This window comes from Erpetoichthys calabaricus, chromosome 2, assembly GCF_900747795.2.
Source record: "Erpetoichthys calabaricus chromosome 2, fErpCal1.3, whole genome shotgun sequence".
Lineage (NCBI taxonomy): Eukaryota > Metazoa > Chordata > Cladistia > Polypteriformes > Polypteridae > Erpetoichthys > Erpetoichthys calabaricus.
The window spans coordinates 219,924,717-219,950,620 of NC_041395.2; the positions used below are offsets into that span (position 1 = coordinate 219,924,717).

General features: G+C 39.8%; 2 protein-coding genes across 2 annotated transcripts in view; both read left to right on the forward strand.

Moving 5' to 3' along the window:
- Positions 1-25,904, forward strand: part of sncga (synuclein, gamma a) — a 405,959-nt gene that overhangs the window by 202,424 nt on the left and 177,631 nt on the right. The window lies entirely within an intron of this gene.
- shld2 (shieldin complex subunit 2) overlaps positions 1-25,904 on the forward strand; it is a 78,841-nt gene that overhangs the window by 26,743 nt on the left and 26,194 nt on the right. The window contains exon 2 of the mRNA XM_051922638.1: positions 19,026-20,298. Within this exon, the coding sequence (XP_051778598.1) occupies positions 19,110-20,298 (1,189 nt within the window). The 5' untranslated portion in view covers positions 19,026-19,109. The remainder of the gene's footprint in view (positions 1-19,025; positions 20,299-25,904) is intronic.

Here is a 25,904-nt window from a genome sequence, read left to right on the forward strand (position 1 = left end):
TTTTCAAAAATTGAATACTATTATTCATGGCTGTGCAACTTAGATGGATGAAACCACTGCAAAAGATGTACACCATAGGCAGCCACATGGACGACCTTTTTATTCATTCATGCCTGCCATGGAAACACAGACCAAGCAACTATGTCTTCTTTTTCTTTTTACTTCCATGTTCGATTTCCACGGTCGTGTGTTTATCCTGAGGACAGTAGCTTCGAGTAAGTCTGCTGTCAGTTGTAGTTGTTTAGAGGGCCTTCAGAGCTTGATAAAGAGACCAAAAATGCTTTCTCATTGTATGCAGATGAGGGCAGATTTAAAAGTATGTGGTCAGGGGTTTGTTCCTTCAAGTCTCACTCCTATCTTGCCGAATTTCTGAGACCGAGCCTCTAGAGGTGTATATTGAGGCAGTCATGCCTAGTTCTGAGACAGAAGGGGGTGGTCTGACAACTACATATACTGGCTATTCCATGGGGCAAATCTACCTCCTTGCTAGGTTAAATCTTCCTCACCTCTAAAACAAACGTGACTTAGTAGCAAGTGAACATTTACAATATTTATACAAAAAGGAAGCTGTGGTCTACTGTGACAGTGCGGGTTCTGATCTATGCTCCCATCTGGCTTCCGGGGAGCTCTCGAACCCGACACCGTTGGTAATGTAGCTGAATGAGCTGGACAGTGAAGACATCAACAACGAAGCAAGGGGATGATGCAAAATGTGCAAAGTGCTTTTATTTAAAACCAAACCAAAAACAAAGTTGTCAAAAACAAGTGCAATGCATAAAGTTCAATATATAAATAATCCATTAAAAACAAGTGAAAAATGTGGAGGTTAAAATCACATACATAGATCCTTTTAAAACGAGGTTAAAACAATGGCTGGAAGCAGTCCTTTTAAAAACAAAGCCCGGTACCTTCTTTTTATTGGAGACTCACATGCTTCTCCCATCCGGGCTATGTGCCAGGGGAGTCACCCTACCTGCAGCTGACCTTCTCTTACTTCTGCTGGTCTGGTGGCCTCCCTATCCCTGGCTTCGTTTGGCCCTCCACCAGACCAAGAATTGGCTTCCACCAACGGCCAGGGCATTCACGCTGGGGTTCCACTCCAAATCTCCGACTCCTGCTGCCTTCTTGGCCTTATGCTGCAAGCCAACCTTCTCCCGGTTATTCCTGCTCCACACAAGCGCTCAGCTGGAGCGACCACTACCATCGGCCCCCAGGTGCCGGCCAAACAACCCACTAGGGCTTGCCTCTCCCAGCTCCCTTTAAACACCAGCGAGTCTGCTCACACTGATGCTCTGGATCTGGCTCTGGTTCTGGCTCTGGCTCTGGCGCTGGTGCTGGGGCTGGGGCTGGGGCTGGGGCTGGGGCTGGGGCGGGCTGGCTGGCTGGCTTTTTTTTTTCTCTCCCCTTTCCGCACTCATACTCCTACTATATATAATGGGGATGTGGTTCAGGTGTGGTGATTAGCAATTCTCGGCATCAATTATGGATGCGTACAATTCCTCACCTGTGTACATAAGCGAGGACCACCCACATCACAAAGCGCCCAGGAACCACTCCAGCCACACTACCACACCACCTCTTTATAAACAGCGAGTGCGGCGACTATCTGTTTAAAACTGGCCTTTCATCTGAGCTGTGGACCCGCTGTACCACACCCTCAAGGTGAGGGTCATGTAGTGCAGGGGTTCTCAAAGTTGGTCCTGGCTACAGGTTTTTTTTCCAACCAAATTCATAATCAGTGACAACAACTGCTAACACTGATCTCATTTAATTAGTTTGTATTTTTTTTCTCTCTTCTTTTATTCTACATTCAGAAAAGCACAGCAGCATGATTTTTACATGTATAAGACATTTAGAAATATTTATATTTTTGCTAAAGATTTAAATGCTTAACTCTCTTTTGCTGATTTCATTATGTTATGCCCTCCCTCTGTGCAGTTTGCTCCCTTCATTGTATCTTAATAACGACAAGGAGCAGAGCAGACACCCAGGCAAACAACACTGAATCGTGAAAGGCTGCAACTACTTGAGCGTCAGACCCACTAATTAGAAAATAATAGATTAATTAAACAATTGGAAAAGTAGAATGAAAATCGAAATGAAAATATTTTTAAAAAGAAAAAAAAACATTATTCCCATATATTGCTTTATTTATTTATTTACATACCAAACTTCATTTTCTAATTTCTGTACTGCTCCCAAAACACAGAATCCGGGAAATAACTATTCAATTAATTAACCCAGGAGTCCAATTAAAAACAGAACTTGGTTGGAACAAAAACCCGTAGCCACAGGGGGTCCCCAGGACCGAGTCTGAGAACCCCTGATGTAGTGTTCCGGAGTTGCTCCTAACCAAGATTATTTCAGATTTCTTCATCTGCAGGTGGTCTCCTCTAAACCTGCATACTACTTTAAACTGCACATTTTTGTACCAGATGCCTGATAGAAAAGGCCTTTTGCAAGCCCTGACACTTGGAAAATACCTTAAATCATTTTCATTTTGAGGTACTCTTCAGGCATGTGTCAAACATATGAGAGCATGTATGAGAAAATTTATGTCAGAAACCTTGTTTTTCATGACCTTTCAATGTTGCCGTTTCCTGGAGTGTTTTCTGGCACCACTCCTCATCCTTTTTTGAATTTGCTGATTGTATCTTCTCTAACCAGATGCCCAAGTTAAAAAGGAAAAGCTGAGTTATTATAGAAGTCGCCCTGTGAGAGGAAATTTGTGCTGCTTTTGCCAGGAACTAATGGAAAACATGGAAAATACTTTGTTTCGCCCTGTTGAATAGTAATGAATGGTAGGAAACCTTTTTTTTTTGTGCCACTTTTTACTGATTACCTTGGCTCTAGATACACTGCAGAGACTTTCACTGCCCTGATTTCATGGAATATTCAGAAGACTTGAACAATTTTCTTTTTACTATCATCACTTTTAGGTGTCAGAAAGTGAAACACAGCAAGCATAAGTCCAAGGTAACTCTTGATAAGATGATAAATAGATTTACAATCTTGTTTCATATGGCGGTAACTAAGAAAGAGTCCAAAGGCATACTGATAAGTGATGCTAGATTAGCCTGCGAGTGTTGGAATGTGTTTGAGTGCGCCTGTGATGGGCCATTTCCTAGACTGCAGATTTCCCTCCTTTCCCCATATTATCCATCCATCCATTATCCAACCCACTATATCCTAACTACAGGGTCATGAGGGTCTACTGGAGCCAATCCCAGCCAACAGGGCGCAAGGCAGGAAACAAGCCCCAGGCAGGGCACCAAACCACCACAGGGCACACACACACACACACACACACACACACACACACACACACACACACACACACACACCAAGCACAATTTAGGATTGCCAATGCACCTAACCTGCATGTCTTTGGACTGTGGGAGAAAACCAGAGTACCCGGAGGAAACCCACACAGACATGGGGAGAACATGCAAACTCCACGCAGGGAGGACCTGGGAAGCGAACCCAGGTCTCCTAACTGTGAGGCAGCAGTGCTACCCACCCTGTATCAAATTTCTGTTTAAATCTCTGCTACTGTTGTGCACAGCTGCTACAAACCATCCCCAAAACTGTCTGCCATCATTCCTTGACCCTCTCACCCTGCCAGACACCTGAGATAGCTTGATGCTGGCCTTCTCACTATTTCAAAGCCTTACTATGCATTTATTTTGGTGGTTTCCACTTCCTAGAATTTTCTCCGTAGAACTATTCATGAAGCTGTATCAGTGCTAATGTGACTCTGGCTCTCAACTACCTTGTTAGAAAAAGTAGTTTAAAAAATAAATGGATGGATGGACACAGGAATCAGGTAGGCTCCTGGAACTTGGGAAATGAGTCTACAGTGAAGGCTTTATGGACATGAAGCAGAAAAGATTTACTGTATACAGGAGACAAGTAACTCCTTAAACCTCAGTCACATTCTATTTCCACACCAGCTTCCATTGTGCTTGCTGTTAAAAGTGTTGTAAAATGTGTCTATCATCATTATACAAAATGACTCAAATCGTATTTTGACTTAAAGCAGGGTCTTATAGATAGATAGATACATAGATAGATAGATAGAGAGATAGATAGATAGATAGATAGATAGATAGATAGATAGATAGATAGATAGATAGATAGATAGATGGAACTTTTTTGCCCCCAAGGTGAAAAATTGGCTTTTCACAGAAGGTTTTCAAATAAATAAATTCATATATGGGTAACTACATAAATATACACATACAATAAGGTCTGAATGCACATCAGAATGACTAAAGTGGACGAAAACTTAAAAAGAAAGAAACCTTCTGACTGTCACAGTCACAGTGAGGCATTACACAGACATATTGCAGTTGGTATAAAGGAGGCCCTGTAGCTTTTCTTGACACACTTCTGCTGAATAATTCATTGGCTGAACGTACTCAGTGTTAGTGTGTCAGAGAGAGGATGTGCAGCTTTTTTCATAATGGCACTCAGTTTTGTTTTAATTCTCTCCTTTGCTACTACCTCCAGGGGGTCCAGAGTTCATCCCATAACTGAGCCTGCCCTTTTATTTAGCTTGTTGATTCAGTGGGTCTCTCTTGAAGTGATGTCATTAGTCCAGCACAACACAGCATAGAAAATTGCACTGGCCATCACAGAGTTATAAGAGGATGTCACTTCCCACGTTAAAGGAACACAGTGTCCTAAAGAAAAAAAGCCTGCTTTACCCTTTCATATACAGTTCCTCTGTGTTCCGAAAGCAGTCCAATATAGACCCCCCAAGTACTTGTAGGAGTGGACTACCTCTAAATCCACTCCCTGAACAGTGATTGGACATACAGTAGAGTCTCTTTGGTGTGGTGAAAGTCAATAACAAGGTCCTTAGTTTAGCTGATGTTAACTTGCAGACCATTCTCTTTGCACCAGGAAACAAACTTCTCCACCTGACTCCTATACTCTGTCTCACCCCCCTTATCAATATACCCCATAAGTGCAGAATTATTTGAGAATGTCTGCAAAGTGATGTGACCTGGTGTTATATTTGTAGTCTGAGGTGTACAGAGTGAAGAAAAAAGGAGACAGGACTGTTCCTTGTGGAGCTCCAGTGTTGCTCATGTCATATCAGAACCACAGTCCTTGAGTCTCACAAACTGTGGTCTTCCCAACAGATAGTTCATTATCCAGGACACCATAGGCTCATTCACCTGCATATCTCTGAGCTTACCCCCTAAACAGGGATGGCTGGATGGTACTGAAGGTGCTGGAGAAATCAAAAACAAAACCCTCACAGTGCTGCCAGCATTTGTCCAGGTAAAAATAAGCCTTGTGGAGCAGACAGATAATTGCATCCTCCACTCCAATCATTGTCTGATAGGCAAACTGCAGTGGGTCCAGGTGGTCACCACAACAGGGCCCCTATAGTCTATGACCGGTCTCTCAAAGTTCTTCATGATGTGAGATGTAAGTGACACTGGTCTGTAGTCCCTTAGTGAAGAGGCACCTGCCTTCTTTGGAACAGGAACAATGCAGGATGTTTTCCACAGCAGAGGCACTTTCTAAAGCCTTGGTGACAGTCTGAGCAGGTGTCAAAGGACACCACAAAGCTGGTCAGCGCAGGCCTTAAAAACTGAAGGACTGACTCCATCAGCTTTTCCTGTGTGTAACTTCCTCAGTTACTTGGTCTTCAGTTATGAACAGTCCACAATTATGGTCAGAGGTGGACTTGTCACTGGCCATTCTAGCTGACGTGGTGGGAGTTGTTGATGTAGTAGGAATGGTGTGCGGAGACTGGTCATTGGAAGAAGGTGGCAGTAAGGGGGAAAATCAATGTAAAAATTGGTTAAGGATGTTAGCTTCGTCCAAATCCCCTTCTAGCACCCTGAGCCCTGGACAGTCTGAGTCTAGTAATTATACCCAGTCCAATCCATACATTGTTCATGTTCTTCTGAGTGAATTTGTTTTCTATTTTAGCTTTGTAAGGTTTGGTAGTAGATGCTGCAGAATGAGAATAAAATCGGTAACGGGCCACATAGATATCCTCTTTTAACCTGTATTTTGATTTAATATGTGCAATGGCCATCATGGTAGTGTATTGGCCCAATGGCCCAATCACCATCTTTGTGCAGTTTGCATGCTCACCTTGTGTCCTTGTTGCTTTTCCTCTGGTTACTCTGGATTGACTGGTGACTCTAAATTGGTATGAGCAAGTGTAACAATTGGCACTGTGATGGACTGGCATCCCAGCTGGGCTTGGTTCTTGTGCCAAATTTATCCATGACACGTTCCAGCCTTGCATGACTTTTAATGAATTAGGTACATAGGAAAATAGATGGATTTTCATTTTTGCTTAATCTACCATAACACTAAAATGACAATAGTAAACATAAAACTAGAATGTATTCATTATCAAAGCCAGTGCAATGTAAAGTTAAACTTCTTGTTATATTTTCTGTGAAGCTGGAGTATTCTTGGTAGCACTGGAGGCAGAACATGAGCCATTCGTGGCACATTTACACAAACTATGACAAATATATGGTAACCAGTTAACAAAAGGTGACATTTTAAGGGATGGCACCTAGAGGAATCCCATATGAATACAGGTAGAACTTGAAACTGTGACCCAAACATTGTCCAGGCCAAGAATCAAATCCAAGTTCCTAAAACTTTGAGACTATAGCACTAATCATGGCACCACCATGCATCTCCTAATCCATGTGTGATTGTGTTATGAAGGTTTACCAATGACTTAAAATTGCCCTTTTATGGACATGTCCATTAGTGGCACTTTGCCCAGGGGTGGTATTTTAATGTAATTGATGCTGAGCAGCCATCTTGACCACATAATAATCTAAATAGGATTATTCATGTTCAACAATGAGTAGTCGGATACTTTAATCATTTTGTTTTCACAGAGCTTGGTTAACTATGTCTTAAAATAGAGGTGGCACGGTGGCGCAGTGGTTAGCGCTGTTGCCTCAGAGATCTAGCTTCCTGGGTTTGACTCCCCGCCTGATTATATATGGAGTCTACATGTTCTCCATGTGTGTGTGTGTGCATGCTCCTCCGTGTACTGCCATTATCTTCCCACGTTCCTAAAGATGTACAGTTAGGTTAATTACTAATTCAAAATCAATGAGTATGAGTGTGGCTATGTGTGTGAGTGGGTGTTAAGACTGGCACTTGGCCCAGGGCTGATTTCTGTTTTGTCAATCCAGCTCCCTTCATTCAGAACTGAATTAAGCAAGTTCAAGAAAGAATAGTTGGATATTCTCATCATTTTGTTTTTAAACTATTTAGTTTATAATGTTTTAAAATACATTTTATCTAGCTTTGCTACCCATCTAAGACTGGTTAAAACCTAATCAATGTAGACTTCAGTGTTTAAGTTTGCAGTGCAACATGCAATTCATGTCTCTATTATGTGCCATTTGTTATGGGAATCATAACAGCAGTGTTAATATTTCTTATTTACCAACTGTTGAAATGACAAGTGTTTTATTACTAAAAATGTTTGTAATGCGCCATGTTTTGGAATAACAGACACATAGTAACTGGACAGACACCTTGTCCTACGCAGAGTCACTTATTCATTTATTAAGGTGGACAAGCTGTGCTACTCATCTCAGAAAGGTTGAAATTTAAGTAATCAACGTAGACCTCTGCATTAACATTCACCTCTAGACTAAGGGGGTTCTTATAGGGATCCGATAGCAACCGTATCCCTAAACCCATTCTCTTTCTCTTTCTCTTAAGAGGCTGAGTCTTCACAGCAACTTGCAGATTGTCTATCTCCTATTAACATAAACATAATGAAGACAGCTACAGTAAACTGGCACCTGGTCACTTGGCGCATAGGGTATTATCGTGAAGAAACTTGTTAGTTTCTTTTGGGTGGTACCTACTGTTGTCGTAGATTCCCAGGTAATGAGATTCTCTCAGTCCGCCTTGACCACTCTCTTCTGATGTTCTTAGTGACTTCTCTTGAATGGCACATCTGGTACTTGAAATTTCCAATGTGGCATTTCAGTCTACACATTGATTTGCCAGGTAAATTTTCAGTTGGAAGTCTGGGTATGTTGATCATAATGTGGGGGCCAGAAAGTCCTACAGGCAGCCCTGTGCCATGTAAACTTTTATTATCAGTCCTGCCCCGGGCAACCCATCATAATGAGTACAATATTTGAATGGTTTGGCATTATAATTAATAATTAATAAGATATATTTAAACTGAATTTATAGAGAAGATGTATTGTGTTCAGAAAAGACTAAGTCATATCAAATTTTATTTAGAAACAGCATGTACTGTATAAATACTATGTATACTATTAATCTGCCCACTGCTATCTGACATTTCAGTGCTTCCACTTAATGTCCCAAATGTAATGCTTATACTTTTTAAGATCATTTTAACATTTCTGAAAAATATCTATCTATCTATCTATCTATCTATCTATCTATCTATCTATCTATCTATCTATCTATCTATCTATCTATCTATCTATCTATCTATCTATCTATCTATCTATCTATCTATCATCTATCTATCTTGATTGATTGTATTACGTTTCAGCTGTTGTATGCATCTGAAATTTCCCTTGGGGATTATTAAAGTTTAGGAGTTTGCATGTTCTCCCAATGTGTCTGCGTGGGTTTCCTCCGGGTGCTCCGGTTTCCTCCCACAGTCCAAAGACATGCAGGTTAGGTCGATTGGCGATTCTAACTTGGCCCTAGTGTGTGCTTGGTGTGTGGGTGGGTGTGTGTGTGTGTCCTGCGGTGGGTTGGCACCCTGCCCAGGATTGGTTCCCTGCCTTGTGCCCTGTGTTGGCTGGGATTGGCTCCAGCAGACCCCCGTGACCCTGTGTTCGGATTCAGCGGGTTGGAAAATGGATGGATGGATTATTAAAGTTTATCTAATCTGATCTATCTATCGATCTATCCATATATATATATATATATATATATATGGTTGAAATAGTTTACTGTGAAATAATGCAAAGAGTACGCGGCACGTGTTTCGCCCTAATTCTGGGCTCATCAGGCGTACACACTCTACTGCACTCCCTCTCAGGAATCGAACCTCAGACGTCAGCGCCAGAGGCGAAGCCCCTAACGTTGCGCCACGGCGTGTGGTTCGTTTATTTGACAGTATGTAGATCGGGGTAATTACATTCACGGCATTCGTAGTCTGTGTCACAATCTGAGTGTATAGGTGGTTACCTACCTGGTAACGCTTGTGGTTGGCCAGCAAGTCTGCTAACATCCGCCACGGTGCCCTCAGTTGTGAGAAGCAGATCATAGAATGGTTGAAATAGTTTACTGTGAAATAATGCAAAGAGTACGCGACACGTGTTTCGCCCTAATTCTGGGCTCATCAGGCGTATACACTCTACTGCACTCCCTCTTACCTGGTAGGTAACCACCCATACAATCAGATTGTGACACAGACTACGAATGCCGTGAATGTAATTACCCCGATCTACATAGTGTCAAATAAAAGAACCACACGCCGTGGCGCAATGTTAGGGGCTTCGCCTCTGGCTCTGACGTCCGAGGTTCGATTCCTGAGAGGGAGTGCAGTAGAGTGTGTACGCCTGATAAGCCCAGAATTAGGGTGAAACACGTGTCCCATACTCTTTGCATTATTTCACAGTAAACTATTTCAACCATTCTATGATCTGCTTCTCACAACTGAGGGTACCGTGGCGGATGTTAGCTGACTTGCTGGCCAACCACAAGTATTACCTGGTAGGTAACCACCCATACAATCAGATTGTGACACAGACTACGAATGCCGTGATATATATATATATATATATATATATATATATATATATATATATATATATATATATATGGACCAATTTTACTTCACAAAACTAGATGAACTTTTTTGCCAAAACACAGCCAGTCTCTTCTCAGGCCTGACATTTTCCAGCTCTGTTCGGCTCCAAACATTTATTCTTTGCCCATGTAATGCTCAGTGGTTGCCCTCTGCTGGTGACTGACTGGTACTGTAAAGCTTTAACTAAACGCATTCACATACATCCGACTAAGCTGCACAAAAATAATAATGAAAAATAAAATAAAATTTAGTATTTAGGCCCATACAAATAATACATGTTGAGAAATATAACAGAAGGCTAATTGAACATTTAAAAATCTAAGCCCTCATAATTTTATTTTATTTAGTCATGCTAAGACAGAAGGAAAACCCTGCACTACTTACAGGCAAGAAAATCATGTTTTGTCTGCAGCCAATTGATCATCCTAGTTTGGGGTTAGCCATGAATCGTAATTCTAGGGTTAGAGTTCTGTAATTTCTCAACGTTGGGTATGGTATCTAGATCATCATTACTATCACTGCTTGTTGCTCCTTGTGAAACATAAGCAACCAACAGCTGATTTCCAACATGCTCTGACATTTCTGACATTTTATCTAGCCTCCCTAAAGGTTTTCCCAATTCTGCACACATATCATGTCACCAGATTTTTACGTTTCCTATACTTGTTTGGTGCATATTTTGTTTGCATAATTGTCATTTATTATCTTGCTGCTGCTGATTGTGATTGCTTATTCTCTGGGGTACTCTGAAGACTTAGAAATGCTCAATACTAGTTTTGAAACTACTAAAATGTGCCTAATACCACTGTGATGATATTAGAAAAGCGGCTGCTGGCAAGTTCCACAGAAAGGAACAAAATAAACATGTACTTCAATTTGGTCATATTACTTAATTACTTACTGTAAATTAGGATCGCACATCAACTACTGTATGTTGATTTGTAAATATTCATCAGTATATTTTGAGGGGAGAAAGCATTATTTTTTTTGCTTTCTGTTACAGTTTACTTAAGAAACATGAAGTCTAATTTTATCATCCATCATGGCTGGCAATATTAATATGGATTAAAAGCTTGTTTCTTTTTAAACGACCACCTTCATTCTCACTTTCAGTCTTCTAGACTGTTAAGGAGATGGAGTGCCCCTTGGCCAGACTGCTACATCGCTAATTCAGTTCAATAGTAGTAGTACTGTCATGTGCACAGAGTACAGTGAAATTCTTATTTGCATGTCCAGTAAACAAGAAACACATCACCACCCTCCAGTGCCATGATAAATAAGATTATACAGTCATATGAAAAAGTTTGGGAACCCCTCTCAGCCTGCAAAATAATTTACTCTACTTTCAACAAAAAAGATACAGTGGCATGTCTTTCATTTCCTAGGAACATCTGAGTACTGGGGTGATTTTCCGAACAAAGATTTTTAGTGAAGCAGTATTTAGTTGTATGAAATTAAATCAAATATGAAAAACTGGCTGTGCAAAAATTTGGGTCCCCTTGTAATTTTGCTGATTTGAATACATGTCACTGCTCAATACTGATTACTTGCAATACCAAATTGGTTGGATTAGCTCATTAAGCCTTGAACTTCATAGACAGGTGTGTCCAATCATGAGAAAAGATATTTAAGGTGATCAATTGCAAGTTGTGCTTCCCTTTGACTCTCCTCTGAAGAGTGACAGCATGGGATCCTCAAAGCAACTCTCAAAAGATCTGAAAACAAAGATTGTTCAGTATTATGGTTTAGGGGAAGGCTACAAAAAGCTATCTCAGAGGTTTAAACTGTCAGTTTCAACTGTAAGGAATGTAATCAGGAAATGGAAGGCCACAGGCACAGTTGCTGTTAAACCCAGGTCTGGCAGGCCAAGAAAAATACAGGAGCGGCATATGTGCAGGATTATGAGAATGGTTACAGACAACCCACAGATCACCTCCAAAGACCTGCAAGAACATCTTGCTGCAGATGGTGTATCTGTACATCGTTCTACAATTTAGCCCATTTGCACAAAGAACATCTGTATGGCAGGGTGATGAGAAAGAAGCCCCTTCTGCACTCACGCCACAAACAGAGTCGGTTGTTGTATGCAAATGCTCATTTAGACAAGCCAGATTCATTTTGGAACAAAGTGCTTTGGACTGATGAGACAAAAATTGAGTTATTTGGTCAAAACAAAAAGCGCTTTGCAGGGCGGAAGAAGAACACCGCATTCCAAGAAAAACACCTGCTACTTACTGTCAAATATGGTGGAGGTTCCATCATGCTGTGGGGCTGTGTGGCTAGTTCAGGGACTGGGGCCCTTGTTAAAGTCGAGGGTCAGATGAATTCAACCCAATATCAACAAATTCTTCAGGATAATGTTCAAGCATCAGCCACAAAGTTGAAATTATGCAGGGGTTAGATATTCCAACAAGACAATGACCCAAAACACAGTTTGAAATCTACAAAGGTATTCATGCAGAGGGAGAAGTACAATGTTCTGGAATGGCCATCACAGTCCCCTGACTTGAATATCATCAAAAATCTATGGGGATAATTTTATAGCAGGCTGTCCAGGCTTGGCAGCCATCAAATTTAACTGAACTGGAGAGATTTTGTATGGAGGAATGGTCAAAAACACCTCCATCCAGAATCCAGACACTCATCGAAGGGAGGCGTCTAGAGGCTGTTATATTTGCAAAAGGAGGCTCAACTAAGTAATGATGTAATATCTCTGTTGGGGTGCCCAAATTTATGCACCTGTCTAATTTTGTTATGATGCATATTGCATATTTTCTGTTAATCCAATAAACTTAATGTCACTACTGAAATTCTGCTGTTTCCATAAGGCATGTCATATAGTAAAAGGAAGTTGCTACTTTGAAAGCTCAGCCAATGATAAACAAAATTCCAAAGAATTAAGAAGGGTTCCCAAACTTTTTCATATGACTGTATTATAACACAAATTAGAATATCTGATGTATACGTTTAGCTCTGTTTCCATACCTCTTGTTCTACTATGCTTCCAGTTTTTGAAACCTTGAGCAATTTATTGGGTGTGGATTGGACATAAAGCTAGGGTGCCCTTTTCTCTCTGGTGTGCATTCTCCACTGCATTATAGACTTCCTTCTCCTTTACATCTTGTTCAAATGGAATTAGAGAAAATGCACAATTCTGTTACGGCTTGTGGAAGTGGGAGGCTGCTTTTGGTTTTAGACTACATGTGAGTGTGGAACTGCAATGGAGATTTGGGAAACAAATAACACTGATCTGTTCGCTCCCATCAAAAATTATAGATGTTCTTTATAGATTAGAGAGTTCTGAATCCAAACCCAGCAACAGAATTGCTCTATCGCATCCAGTTTTTGGGAGATAAAGGTTAAACATACAGTATATATAATTATTACTTACAAAAAGTAGTCACTTGGTTGATTTTTCCTCTTATAATCCTCTGAAGATGTTTAATGGTGGGAATGATCAACAGATGTCTGGTAACCTTGACTCACTCCACTTTCCACTATAACATCACTACTGTTCATTTGAGCGATGTCCTTTTGAAACCTCCCTCCGTGTTCAAACCATTAAGAGAACAACTTTCTGTCTTCTTGACAATAAAAAGGCATCTTTCAAACCTTCTAAATATACTTTCCTGGCTATTTTAAAGGAATAAGAAGAAATAAATAGTGATTGAGAGCAAAAAGTTTATCACAAATACTTGATTTTGGGTTGTTTCCACCATTTTGACTAATGTTAAAAATGAGGAAGACTGCCATTTTTCTGTTCAAATATACAATACTTCAAATAATAATGGGCATGAAAAATGTTGCCATAAAACAAATGTATATTTTAACTTATTTTTTAAAAATCACATTTTTTCACTAAATCCAGTATCTTATGGAAACAGCATGTGGTAGAGAAATTACCGTTTCTGAAATGGATTCAGCACACCTAAACGTGTAAAGTGGACCGGTTTTGATGCAGACCATTGTAATCACCCTCTATGCAGTCTTTTTGCACTGTTTCTAGTATAATTCTTTCTTAGGAGTTGGTTGGTGTTCAGCCATGTTGCCTAAAAACTGACATTGTCCCTCCTGTCGGTGTAAGTTATTAAGAATGATTATTCAGATGGCAGTCAAGTGATAAAAGGGACAAGACAGCTGAAGGAGGGAGCTACGCAGAGGTGCTGCACTCCAGTATTGTGCTGTCTTTGTGAAGCCTCTATTCTAGCTTCTAATATGTATTTTTTAATATTTCCATTTTATTGATTTTAATCAGCTCCTATAGTTCTACATATCACCCAAGGTGTACACTGCCTGGTGTGCTTTACAAGGAGATATGCTGCACTGCTGTCCAGCAGCATGGCTTTTGCTGCATTAAGGCTGACACTGAGGAGCTGCAATGTGTGTCCTCCCATCTGAGTGGACAAATCAGGTCTGTGTGCACTCAAGAGAAGGGAAAAAGCAGGAGTTTGTTTTAACGCATGTAGGGTCCATGGCAGTGCGTACGTTTTTCTTTAAATAAACAGTGCGCTCTGGGTGGGCTTGGGTACACGTGGTACCATAGACAGGTGGCTCCGGCATGTTGATGAGGTGACTGGCTGGATATGCATTCACATGCAGATGTTCACGGTTCATCCAGTTAGCACTCTGGGGTTTGCTATTAAGTCACTTAGACCCCGTTTGTTTATAAAGGAACCTGAGGTGAGAAAGAGCAGAGGAGATCAAGAAAGAAATGAGGCTGAAGTTGCTTCTTTATTCGGCAGCTACTTTATTTGGTTTTTCATTCCATCTTAAATGCTGTTATATTTGGCGTATTTAGCCAGTAGATGTCTCTAAAAAAAACTTTTCTTCAACATACAACATTTAATAATTCTAAACTGCCAATCCGCATCAATTGCTATGACTTTTTCTTTTCTTTTCAACACTGTTTCACAAAGATTTTGATTTTGATGCCCTTTATTATTATTGTCTTTTCTCATGACCTTTGGAGGATGACACCAGAATATGAAAATGCACACGCTCCACTACATATATACTAAAGTACAAGACATTTTAGTCTGGAATTTTTTATTTCTGGCCCTCTTTACCGGCCATTCGTGAACATATGGCCAATCAATACACCAAAATTAATAATAATAATAACTGCTATATTGCAGGGGACTGACAGCAGAATCTGAAATTGTATGACTTCCACTACATGTACTGTATATTGAAATAGAAAATGGTATGGTATTGTATGGTATGATATATATTGAAATACAAGACATTTTGTGGAATTTTTAATTTGTGACCCACTGAACATGGCATGTTTGAACACTTGGCTAACTGACTCACCACATTCTGCTATATTTCTATACCTTTATCTGTTCATGCATCTGTATCTGTTCATCTGTACATGCGTTCCATTTCACATATTCAGAATTACAAAACATGGCACTTGTGAACATTTGGCCATCCATATTGCAAGGGAAGTATCTTTTTTTTTTTTGTACATCATCTCACAATAATGACACTGCAATATGAAAGTACACGTGTTCCAGTACTGATCTGATGGATTACAAGAAATTGTGCTGTGGAATTTTTTTTATTTGTTGTCCGCTGAATTTGAACATTTCGTCAACCAACACAGCACATTCTGCTACATTGCTATTGTCTTTTCTTTTGTACACCGGCACACAATAATGACACTAGGTTATGGAAATACTGTACCTGTGTTCAACTAAATACTGTATATGAAGAAATACAGGGAAAGTGGCACATTTGAACATTAGGCCAACAAACTCAACATGTTCTGCTATATTTTTTATAGATTTTTCTTTTGTACACCATCTCACATAGATGACATTGGATTATGACAACATGTTCCATTAGATAGATGCTGAAATACAGACAATGGTAGTTTGTAGTTTATTTTATCTATGGCCCTGTGAACAAGGCACTTGTGAACATTTGACCAACTGACACCACATTCTGCTGTATTTCAAGGAACTTTTCTTTTCTACACCATCTCCCATAGGTGAAACTAGAAATTGAAATGACATTTGTTCCACTTCATATATGCTAAATTATGAGATGTTTTACTGTGGATTTTTTTTTTTCATCTCTGGCCCCCAGAGCATGGCAGTTGTGAACATTTGTCCAAATGACAAATAATATTCTATTGTATTTCTATGGAATTATCTTTAATTTGTACACCATCTCACATACAGTAGGTGACACTCGGTTATGAAAACACATGAGTTTCTCTACATATATTCTGAAATACAGAATATTGTACTGTGGATTTTTTTGTCTGTGGCCACCTGAACTTGGCACCTTTGAACATCTCGTCAATTGACACAGCACATTCTGCTGTATTGCTATTAACTTTTCTTTTGTACACCATCTCACAATAATGATAACTGGGTTATGAAAATACACGTGTTCCTCTACATATATGCTGAAATACAGAAAAATGTATTGCTGATTTTTTTTAACCTGTGGCTCTATCAACATAGTAATTGGCTGGCTGTGTACTTTATATTTCAATGTGTTTGTATAATTGTTCTAGATAAATAAAATAAATGGAGCACCAATGGTTTTTCAGAACAGCACATGATCATTTTTATTACATGTACTGAAAAATGCGAGTGATTATCAGTGATTTGTTTATGTGAGTATTGCATAGTCTTCTTGAGGAGAAATACAATAACCTTGCTGAAATCACGTCAAGTCACTTTATTGTCATACCACCTATATACATTATCACAGCATACAGTGGCATAAAATAATGTTCCCCAGGACCACAGTGTAAAACATACAGTACATAAACACATGAAAAGTACAAGACAGGTAAAGAACTATACTATACTATACTACACTATACTATACTATACTATACTATACTATACTATACTATACTATACTATACTATACTATATAAATAAATAACAGGTAAGTGGATAGTGAAATTTTAAATAGCTAGCAATAAATAAATAAATGATACCAGTAAAACTAATAATAAAAAACAACATTAGTGACAAATGTAACAACTGTACTGCATATAAATCAGCTACCAGGAGCAAATCTGAGGGTAGGAGGTCACTGCTGAGTTCAGAGTCCCGACAGCCAAGTGGTAATAGCTGCTAAAGAATGTGGCAGAACTTGTTTGGATGCTACAGTACTACTTCTACCAAATGGAAGTGGGACAAAGTCGCAAGGATGGGATCGGTCCTTCCCAATGCTGTAAGCTTTGCGGATAGAATGAGTGACTTGTTTTTGTCGTCATACACATTTCATTGTATGTTGACCATGTGTTAACCTATATATGACAAATAAACCTAAACCTAAACCTTTACAAAAATGTCTACAATGGAGGACAGAGAGGGCAAAATGATCTTTTCTGTCTGTTGTAGGCCCTTATGGTCAGAGACACTGCAGTTCCCAATCCAGACAGTGATACAGATGGGTACTCTCAATGGTGCCCCTGTAGAATGTTGTGAGGGTGGGGGGAGGTCTTTCATTCTTCAACCACCAAAGGAAGTTGAGACGCTGCTGTGATTTCTTGGCTATTGAAGTGGTGTTAATTGACCAAGTAATGTCAGCTGCCCAGCACACCAAGGAATTTGATATTCTTGACCAGTTGCAACTCAGAGCCCTTGATATGCCATGAGGTGTGGACAGCATGGGCTTTCCTGAATTTAATAATCATCTCCTTCATCATGGTCACATGAAGTGACAGATTGTTGCACTTGCAACAGTCTTCCACATTGTCATATCTCCATTCTGTAAGTTGATTCATCTCCATTGCTGATGAGACCCACCACTATTGTGTCATCAACAAAATTAATGATGGTGTTAGAGCTGTACACAACTGTACAATCATGTGTCAGCAGAGTGAGCAGAAATGGGCTGAGCACGCAGCCCTGAGGGGCACCAGTGCTTAGTGTAATGTTACTGGAGATGGTATTTCTGATGCGGACTGTCTGGAGTCTCTCTGTCAGGAAGTCCAGGCCTTGGGTTTTATTTGTTACTGGAACTGTTCCTTAAAATTCCCCTGGTATCCATGTAATATTTCTAGCTGTGAAGACCTTGTACGCTGTTATATTGTTAAAATATCCAAATCAGTTTTTAAACATTAGCCATCACTATGAAGAATGCAAACTATTTGTATGTTATTTTGTTTTCAAAATTTAATAACCAAAAGTTGCAGTTATCTACAATGGTGACAATCTTTTTTCACATACTAAATTAACAATTCACCCAAATGTAACATTTTTTCCAAAACTTTTCTCATCATGAGAATGCATGTGCTTGTTGTCTGACATTTTTATAGGCATACAAAACACTTTTAATCTTCTGTTCCATACCAACCCATCCTCACTTTGCTTCTAGGATCTACATGTAGTTCAAAAATCTCTTGCTGTCATACCACTCCCAGTGTGGATCAGTTCATCATTTTGTCCTCCCTCGTGTCTCTCGGTATATACTGCAATTCCATGAAGCCTCTGCTATGCTATAGTCTTAAGATATACTATAAAGGATCTCCCAATCTCATTTTTGTCCACAAACTATGAAATAAGCTTCTTTAGACCACCAGCACTGCTCCAAATCTACTGACCTTTAGACACCCCTTGAAGACCAAGCTCCTCGCATGACACCTTGGGCTGCTTCGGGGTGTTCTGTCAGTTTGCCCTACATAGGATTGGATAAAACTGTTAGAAATCAATATGTTCTAACTAACTGTGCTCTTATGTATTAGTTAGTTCAGTCAGAGTGCTAACTTAAGTTCTATATAGGCTACAAAAGAATGTGGATTTTTTTTGACGGTTGATTTTGTACTGGTATCCATCTCTCCTAAACATTTTGCATGTATTCTGATTTTTGTGTAAATCGACTTGTGCTGAATGTATTAATTTTATTTGTTTCAATTGTCCATAAAGCTCTGTTTACAAATGGCTAACAAAATTCCTTCAGTACAGAGTCCACAGCCAAGTGTATGTGTTATGGTGATATTAGACATGGTTCTCTTCAGCTGACACATCCATGGCAGGCAGTGGAAGTGCACTATCCTGTTGATGCAGGGCATCAAATTTTAGTTTTACTGATTTAGTTTTTGAAAAACTGCATGAAGGAGAAAATCTCCTTCTGTCATATATTACAAGATTTACAGTCTTTCACTGTTTTTGATTCTTAAAGATATACTAAAATATCTCATATGTTTTCCTTATTTTTATACTCGCAGATGCTTCTCACTCCTGATAAAGCTAGAAATGGAGAAAAAGTCATAAGGGCATAAGATTTTGCACAAGCATTTCAGAAACAGAACATGGGAGACAAGCCAAAGATTCACATCTTTCTCGGTGCTCCTGTCATTTCTGAAGGAGCATTAGTGACAGAGAAAATCAGGGGAGACTTTTTGGAAAACTGGAACACAATTAATCTTTCCTGTCACAAAGGGAAGCTTTGCCCACCACCTGGAGACTCCACCGATGTTGAGTCAGTGGACAGATCTCAGCACACAACTGAAAGGGATCATTTTAAACGGGTTGATAGTGAGTATTGCCCTAACCTATCTCCAGTGAGCAAACAAAGTAAAAGGACAGTTCAACCCAATGAAGAAAAGGGCATAGTAGGTGACCCACACACCAATGACCAGTCACATTCAATAAGCAGATGTTCTCTGGTTTGTAAGAAACAGTCTGATCATTCAGTAGAAAATGAATATCTGGATACCTGCTTCCCAAGAGAAGGAACCAGGACACAAGTGGAGAGGAATGCCTACAATCCAGGGCTAAGTGTAAATTCAGAATTCCTGAGTGTGTGGGTATCGAGTCAAGCTATTTTTCTGAAGAGACAGCCCAATTCACAGCTAGAAATAGGCAAAAATCCGGGAGACATTGTCAACCAGTGCCATGTGCCAGATGGGGCTGTTGTTGTAAGTGAAGAGAGTTCCCCTGAGCTATATAGCCCCCAACCTAGTCAAGACTTGAATCATGCTGGTAACCATATTGCAACTAGAAATATTGCTTATGTGGAAGATAACTGCCAAAATACAAAATGTACTGATTATTTCAGCAAAGGACAGGAAGAAGGTGGTTTGGTTATAGAAGCACGCCTTGGAGGACTTCTGTGTTCTCAAAGTGACAGTTTCTTAGATGCAAAACAACCTTCCTCAACGTCAGAACCACCAGTGCTACCACTACGCAAAAAGTTCAAAAGATCTCCAACTTCTGAAAGGACTGCGAAGAGAATAAAGCAATCTCCTTCTGTGACTGTGATGCCACTTAAAAAATGTGTAAACAAAGGAGTGCCCTATCACATTTTTGGCATGGTGTTGAGTCCTTGCCATCTGAAGGAAGTAAAAGCAAAATCTAGACTGGCTAGTGGCTCAGCTATTCCTTTAGCTGGCATTGTTGTAACTGACCCATCAGGAGCTGAAATGAAAGTGTTGCTGTGGAGGGCATCTGCCTTTTGGGCACTGACCGTGTATCCTAATGATGCTGTACTCATTACAGGTATAGTACATTGACTTCAATTATGGTAGACTCAAGAAGAGCACTTATGGTTAGTTCTGTGTTTCTGCTGAAGGTACAGTTGTCTCATTCTCTGTTCCTGGAGAAGTGTGTCCTTTTCTTAGTTTTAAACAGTAATGAGTTAACCGTTATGTCTTGTCAATTGACTTGTTCAATTCTCTGATACATTCAGTGCTTTTTGTGATATTTCCATAAACATGGACTGAAAAGTTCAGTATATTTTTTAGAGTGTGGCAGAGGTCTTGTATGGGCAGTAGTGTGGATAGGGCAGAGGTTTTTCACAGAAAGCTAAGAAATCAGCAGCCAAAGCAAATGGACTAGACCAAGTTAAAGAAGTAAATAAAACAAATTCAAATTTCAAAAAGTCTCAACAAGAAATTAGAAGAGTAGCTAATTTCCTAAATTAAAACTGTAGGTTTTCTCTTTGGAACAATCTCATATATCATAGAGAGAATTACAGTTTATAATCTTAAACCACACTTAAACACTCTTCCCTTACCTAACGTAGAGAACTAATTACTAATTAAAAGAGGCACATCGTGTTATACAGTGGGGCAAAAACGTATTTAGTCAGCCACCAATTGTGCAAGTTCTCCCACTTAAAAAGATGAGAGAGGCCTGTAATTTTTATTATAGGTATACCTCAACTATGAGAGACAAAATGAGAAAAAAAAATCCAGAAAATCACATTGTCTGATTTTAAAGAATTTATTTGCAAATTATGGTGGAAAATAAGTATTTGGTCACCTACAAACAAGTAAGATTTCTGGCTCTCACAGACCTGTAACTTCTTCTGTAAGAGGCTCCTCTGTCCTCCACTCGTTACCTGTATTAATGGCACCTGTTTGAACTCGTTATCATTATAAAAGACACCTGTCCACAACCTCAAACACTCACACTCCAAACTCCACTATGGCCAAGACCAAAGAGCTGTCAAAGGACACCAGAAACAAAATTGTAGACCTGCACCAGGCTGGGAAGACTGAATCTGCAATTGGTAAGCAGCCTTGTGTGAAGAAATCAACTGTGGGAGCAATTATTAGAAAATGGAAGACATACAAGACCACAGATAATCTCCCTCGATCTGGGGCTCCATGCACGATCTCACCCCGTGGGGTCAAAATGACTAAAAGAACGGTGAGCAAAAATCCCAGAACTACACGGGGGGACCTAGTGAATGACCTGCAGAGAGCTGGGACCAAAGTAACAAAGGCTACCATCAGTAACACACTACGCTGCCAGGTACTCAAATCCTGTAGTGCCAGACGTGTCCCCCTGCTTAAGCCAGTACATGTGCAGGCCCGTCTGAAGTTTGCTAGAGAGCATTTGGATGATCCAGAACAGGATTGGGAGAATGTCATATGGTCAGATGAAAAAAACTCTACTCGTCGTGTTTGGAGGAGAAGGAATGCTGAGTTGCATCCAAAGAACACCATACCTACTGTAAAGCATGGGGGTGGAAATATCATGCTTTGGGGCTGTTTTTCTGCAAAGGGACCAGGACGACTGATCCGTGTAAAGGAAAGAATGAATAGGGCCATGTATCGTCAGATTTTGAGTGAAAACCTCCTTCCATCAGCAAGGGCATTGAAGATGAAACATGGCTGGGTCTTTCAGCATGACAATGATCCCAAACACACCGTCCGGGTAATGAAGGAGTGGCTTCGTAAGAAGCATTTCAAGGCCCTGGAGTGGCCTAGCCAGTCTCCAGATCTCAACCCCATAGAAAATCTTTGGAGGGAGTTGAAAGTCCGTGTTGCCCAGCGACAGCCCCAAAACATCACTGCTCTAGAGGAGATCTGCATGGAGGAATGGGCCAAAATACCGGCAACAGTGTGTGAAAACCTTGTGAAGACTTACAGAAAACGTTTGACCTCTGTCATTGCCAACAAAGGGTATATAACAAAGTATTGAGATGAACTTTTGTTATTGACTAAATACTTTTTTTCCACCATAATTTGTAAATAAATTCTTCAAAAATCAGACAATGTGATTTTCTGGATTTTTTTTCTCATTTTGTCTCTCATAGTTGAGGTATACCTATGATGAAAATTACAGGCCTCTCTCATCTTTTTAAGTGGGAGAACTTGCACAATTGGTGGCTGACTAAATACTTTTTTGCCCCACTGTATATATACAGTATATATACACTCATATTTATAAAAACAATTAGAGTTTACACAGACACACTGGCAGGAGCCCAGCAGACTTTTTTTAGAATAATAACACAAATCAATTCTTGCCAAATTTTAAAGAGCTCTATGTAGTTCTATACAAAGAAAATTGGATTCTTTATATTTTTAAAAAAATATACTTCTTAGTATGTTGTGTTCTAAAAGCCCTGGCCCTCTTAGTTTTACACTTGGTACGAGGGACAACAAGAGACAACTGACCAGAAGATCTAAGCACTCTAGATGGCTGGTGTAAAGCAGTTCAGATAAATAGGCAGAAGCAAGCCCATGTAAAGATTTAAAAACTAGCAACAAGATTTTAAAATCAATTAAAAAAACTGACAGGCAACCAGTGTAAAGAAGCTAATATTGGAGAAACAGAATCAGACTTTCTTGCCCCAACCAGAAAGCGAGCGGCAGCATTCTGGACCAACTGTAACCTGTGTATCTGGGATTTGCTAATCCCAGAATACAGCGAGTTGCAGTAATCAAGGCGAGAAAAGATAAAAGCATGAGTAGCTTTCTCAAGATCCCTAGATGATAAAAAAGGCTTTATCTTACCTAAAAGACAAAGCTGGAAAAAGCAACTCTTAACTACAGAATTAATCTGTTTCTCAAAAGAGAGGCTACTGTTAAAGATAACACCAAGATTGTGGACTTGAGGTTTGCAAAAGACAGAGAACGAGCCGAGAAGTCCAAGACCAATTTGGGCTTTAGCTGATGAACCCACTATAAGCACCTCAGATTTTATTATGATTCAGATCAAGAAAATTATTAGCCATCCAGGATCCAAGTACCAACATTTACTTGCACCTAAAGACTTTCCTATTGTTAAAAAATGTGTAATGATCATTGGAAAGAATATGTTGATTGTCTTCTTTGAGATTATCCAGGGTATGGAATATTTCTGACCAACAACAAGTGGTTGGTACAGACTTTAGTTCTGTAACCCTGGCCAAGGGTGCTTGTCTTAGGTAGACCAGATATATTCTGGGAAATTTGTATTGATGTGAGAAGAAGAAGAAGAATCAATTAATTGATGTTAATTAATCAATTAATTATCAATTTTGCTTTTGACAATTCCTGTAATTAATTAGATAATTTGGTAAGGCTCCCACTATACTTTCTTTATCTTTCTTTTTAGGAGGGGTTTCCAGCCATTAGACTTGTATCAAGTTAACCGAAGCACACTAGTTTCAAGAAACAGAATAATACAATTTATTGATAAACACAGTTATCCATATTACTAACCGAGAATGCTAAACCGGATGATGGACGCAGGCACATCCGGCCATGGGCCGTAGCTGCAAAAAGACGTACTGCGCAGGCGCAAGAAAGGGCGGACGGGATACACACCAAGAGGGGGATTTAACAAGCCCCTGGAACACAAAAAAAAAGAACACAAAACCGCCCCACACACCCTACAAGCAACGGACGGGACACACACAAAGAGGGGGATTCAACAAGCCCCTGGAACACAAAACGAAAGAAGACGCTCGCTCAACAACAATCCTCACCCACACACCCCCCCCCCAATCAATAAGAAGTGACACTCAAAGCCACATATCTAAAGGAAACGTCCATATTAAACATACGTCATCTCAAAACCTTCACACTAGACAGCATAGGTGGATCTCATTAAAATAAAGCACTATTAACCGTTCAACTGGAGAAAAGGCTCCATATTAACAGTGAGTACGATCCTACTAAATACTTATCCATATTTCGCACGCTGAGGAACAAACAAGTCATGCATACACGGTCACGGGTACAAAACTATTCGGATCGGATAACGGAACAAAACACACGAACACGAATGAAACAAAAAGAATACACGGCGGCGCATACAATGCGCTTCGGAAAATACGTGAGAAAAAATGTCTCGGATCAAAAAACGCAAAGCTCAAGTAACCCCGTTACAGAGACGTGCCCAAATGGACAGACACATTGAACGTAGATGCATACAGCGCGCGTCTCAAAGTGCTGCATCAAAACAAGCACGATTTCAAAAGAAAGAGCTTGCGTCTCAGACATACAAAAAAGGGAGCAAAGCAACGCGCATATGACCGGCCAGAAAACAAGCAAGCAGGACTCAAAAAGCAGAAAGCTCAACTGACCGACATACAAAAACGGACAAGGCACGATACAAACAATGCACGACGTAGAGTGAAACGGACTTTGCGCAAAGCGGAGGCGAATCAATTAAAACTCAAAAATAGCGCGTCACAAATAATGGACATGCAACAACGCGGCACTCAAACACCACAAGCAAAACATGCCCGTCGCAGACATCAACACCAGACGTCTGCTAAACGCTTACGCCAGTTGGCTGACAACGCTTTCAATAATGAGTCCACTATTGAGGAAAATTCATTGGGATTAATGAATGTCATTTGCAATCATTGTCATTCACTTAACTTCACAGAAGAAACAACTGGCAATACAAATAATGAATTTACACGTTGTTGTCAAAAGGGGCAGATTAGACTGCCTCCTTTACATTCAAATCCGGAATATCTACAGAAGCTTCTAACTAAGGATGTGCCTGAAAGTAAAAACTTTATGAACTGCATTAGATCCTACAATAGTTCATTTTCTTTTGCATCTACCAGAGAACATAACAGGACACCAAAAGGCAATGGCCCATACTGCTTTCGCATATGTGGTTAACACAACGCACTATATTATGTCCAAAAAATATTAATGTTAATCACATTATTAACCAGGTCATTTCATTACTTCCTGGAGAGACACGGCTCTTTCTAAGCTCTGACAAAGTTGACTCTGATGACGACAATGAACATCTGAATTTCCCATTAGAATATTTGAACACTATTAACCCGGATGGATGACCACAACACAACCTTACCCTTAAAAACGGAACAATAATCATGCTATTAAGAAACCTTAACACTAAACAGGGTTTATGCAATGGCACACGGTTAGTCGTCAACACCATGACACGCAATGTTATTCAAGCAACAGTTCTTTCAGATTCACATGCTAACAATACTGTTCTCATTCTTGGAATTGACCTTACGAGTTCTGACCTAGAATTACCTTTTACATTGAAACACCGACAGTTCCCCATTAAACCTGCATTTGCCATGACCAGCAAAAAATCACAAGAACAAACCATGGACAAGGTTGGCATCTACCTCTCTGAACCCGTTTTTGGACATGCACAACTTTATTTTGCCTTCTCATGTGTTCGACGTTCATCTCACAATAAAGTTAAAATTAAAAATGATCCATGCCAAGGAAGACTCATTCAAAGACAAGACACCATCTTTACTACTAATGTTGTATACAGAGAAATATTCCAATAAAACATTACTCTATGCCAAACACTCTATTTTGTATTTATAAAGGCATCATCAAAACCTGCACACTATTCTATATCTAATTCATACATCT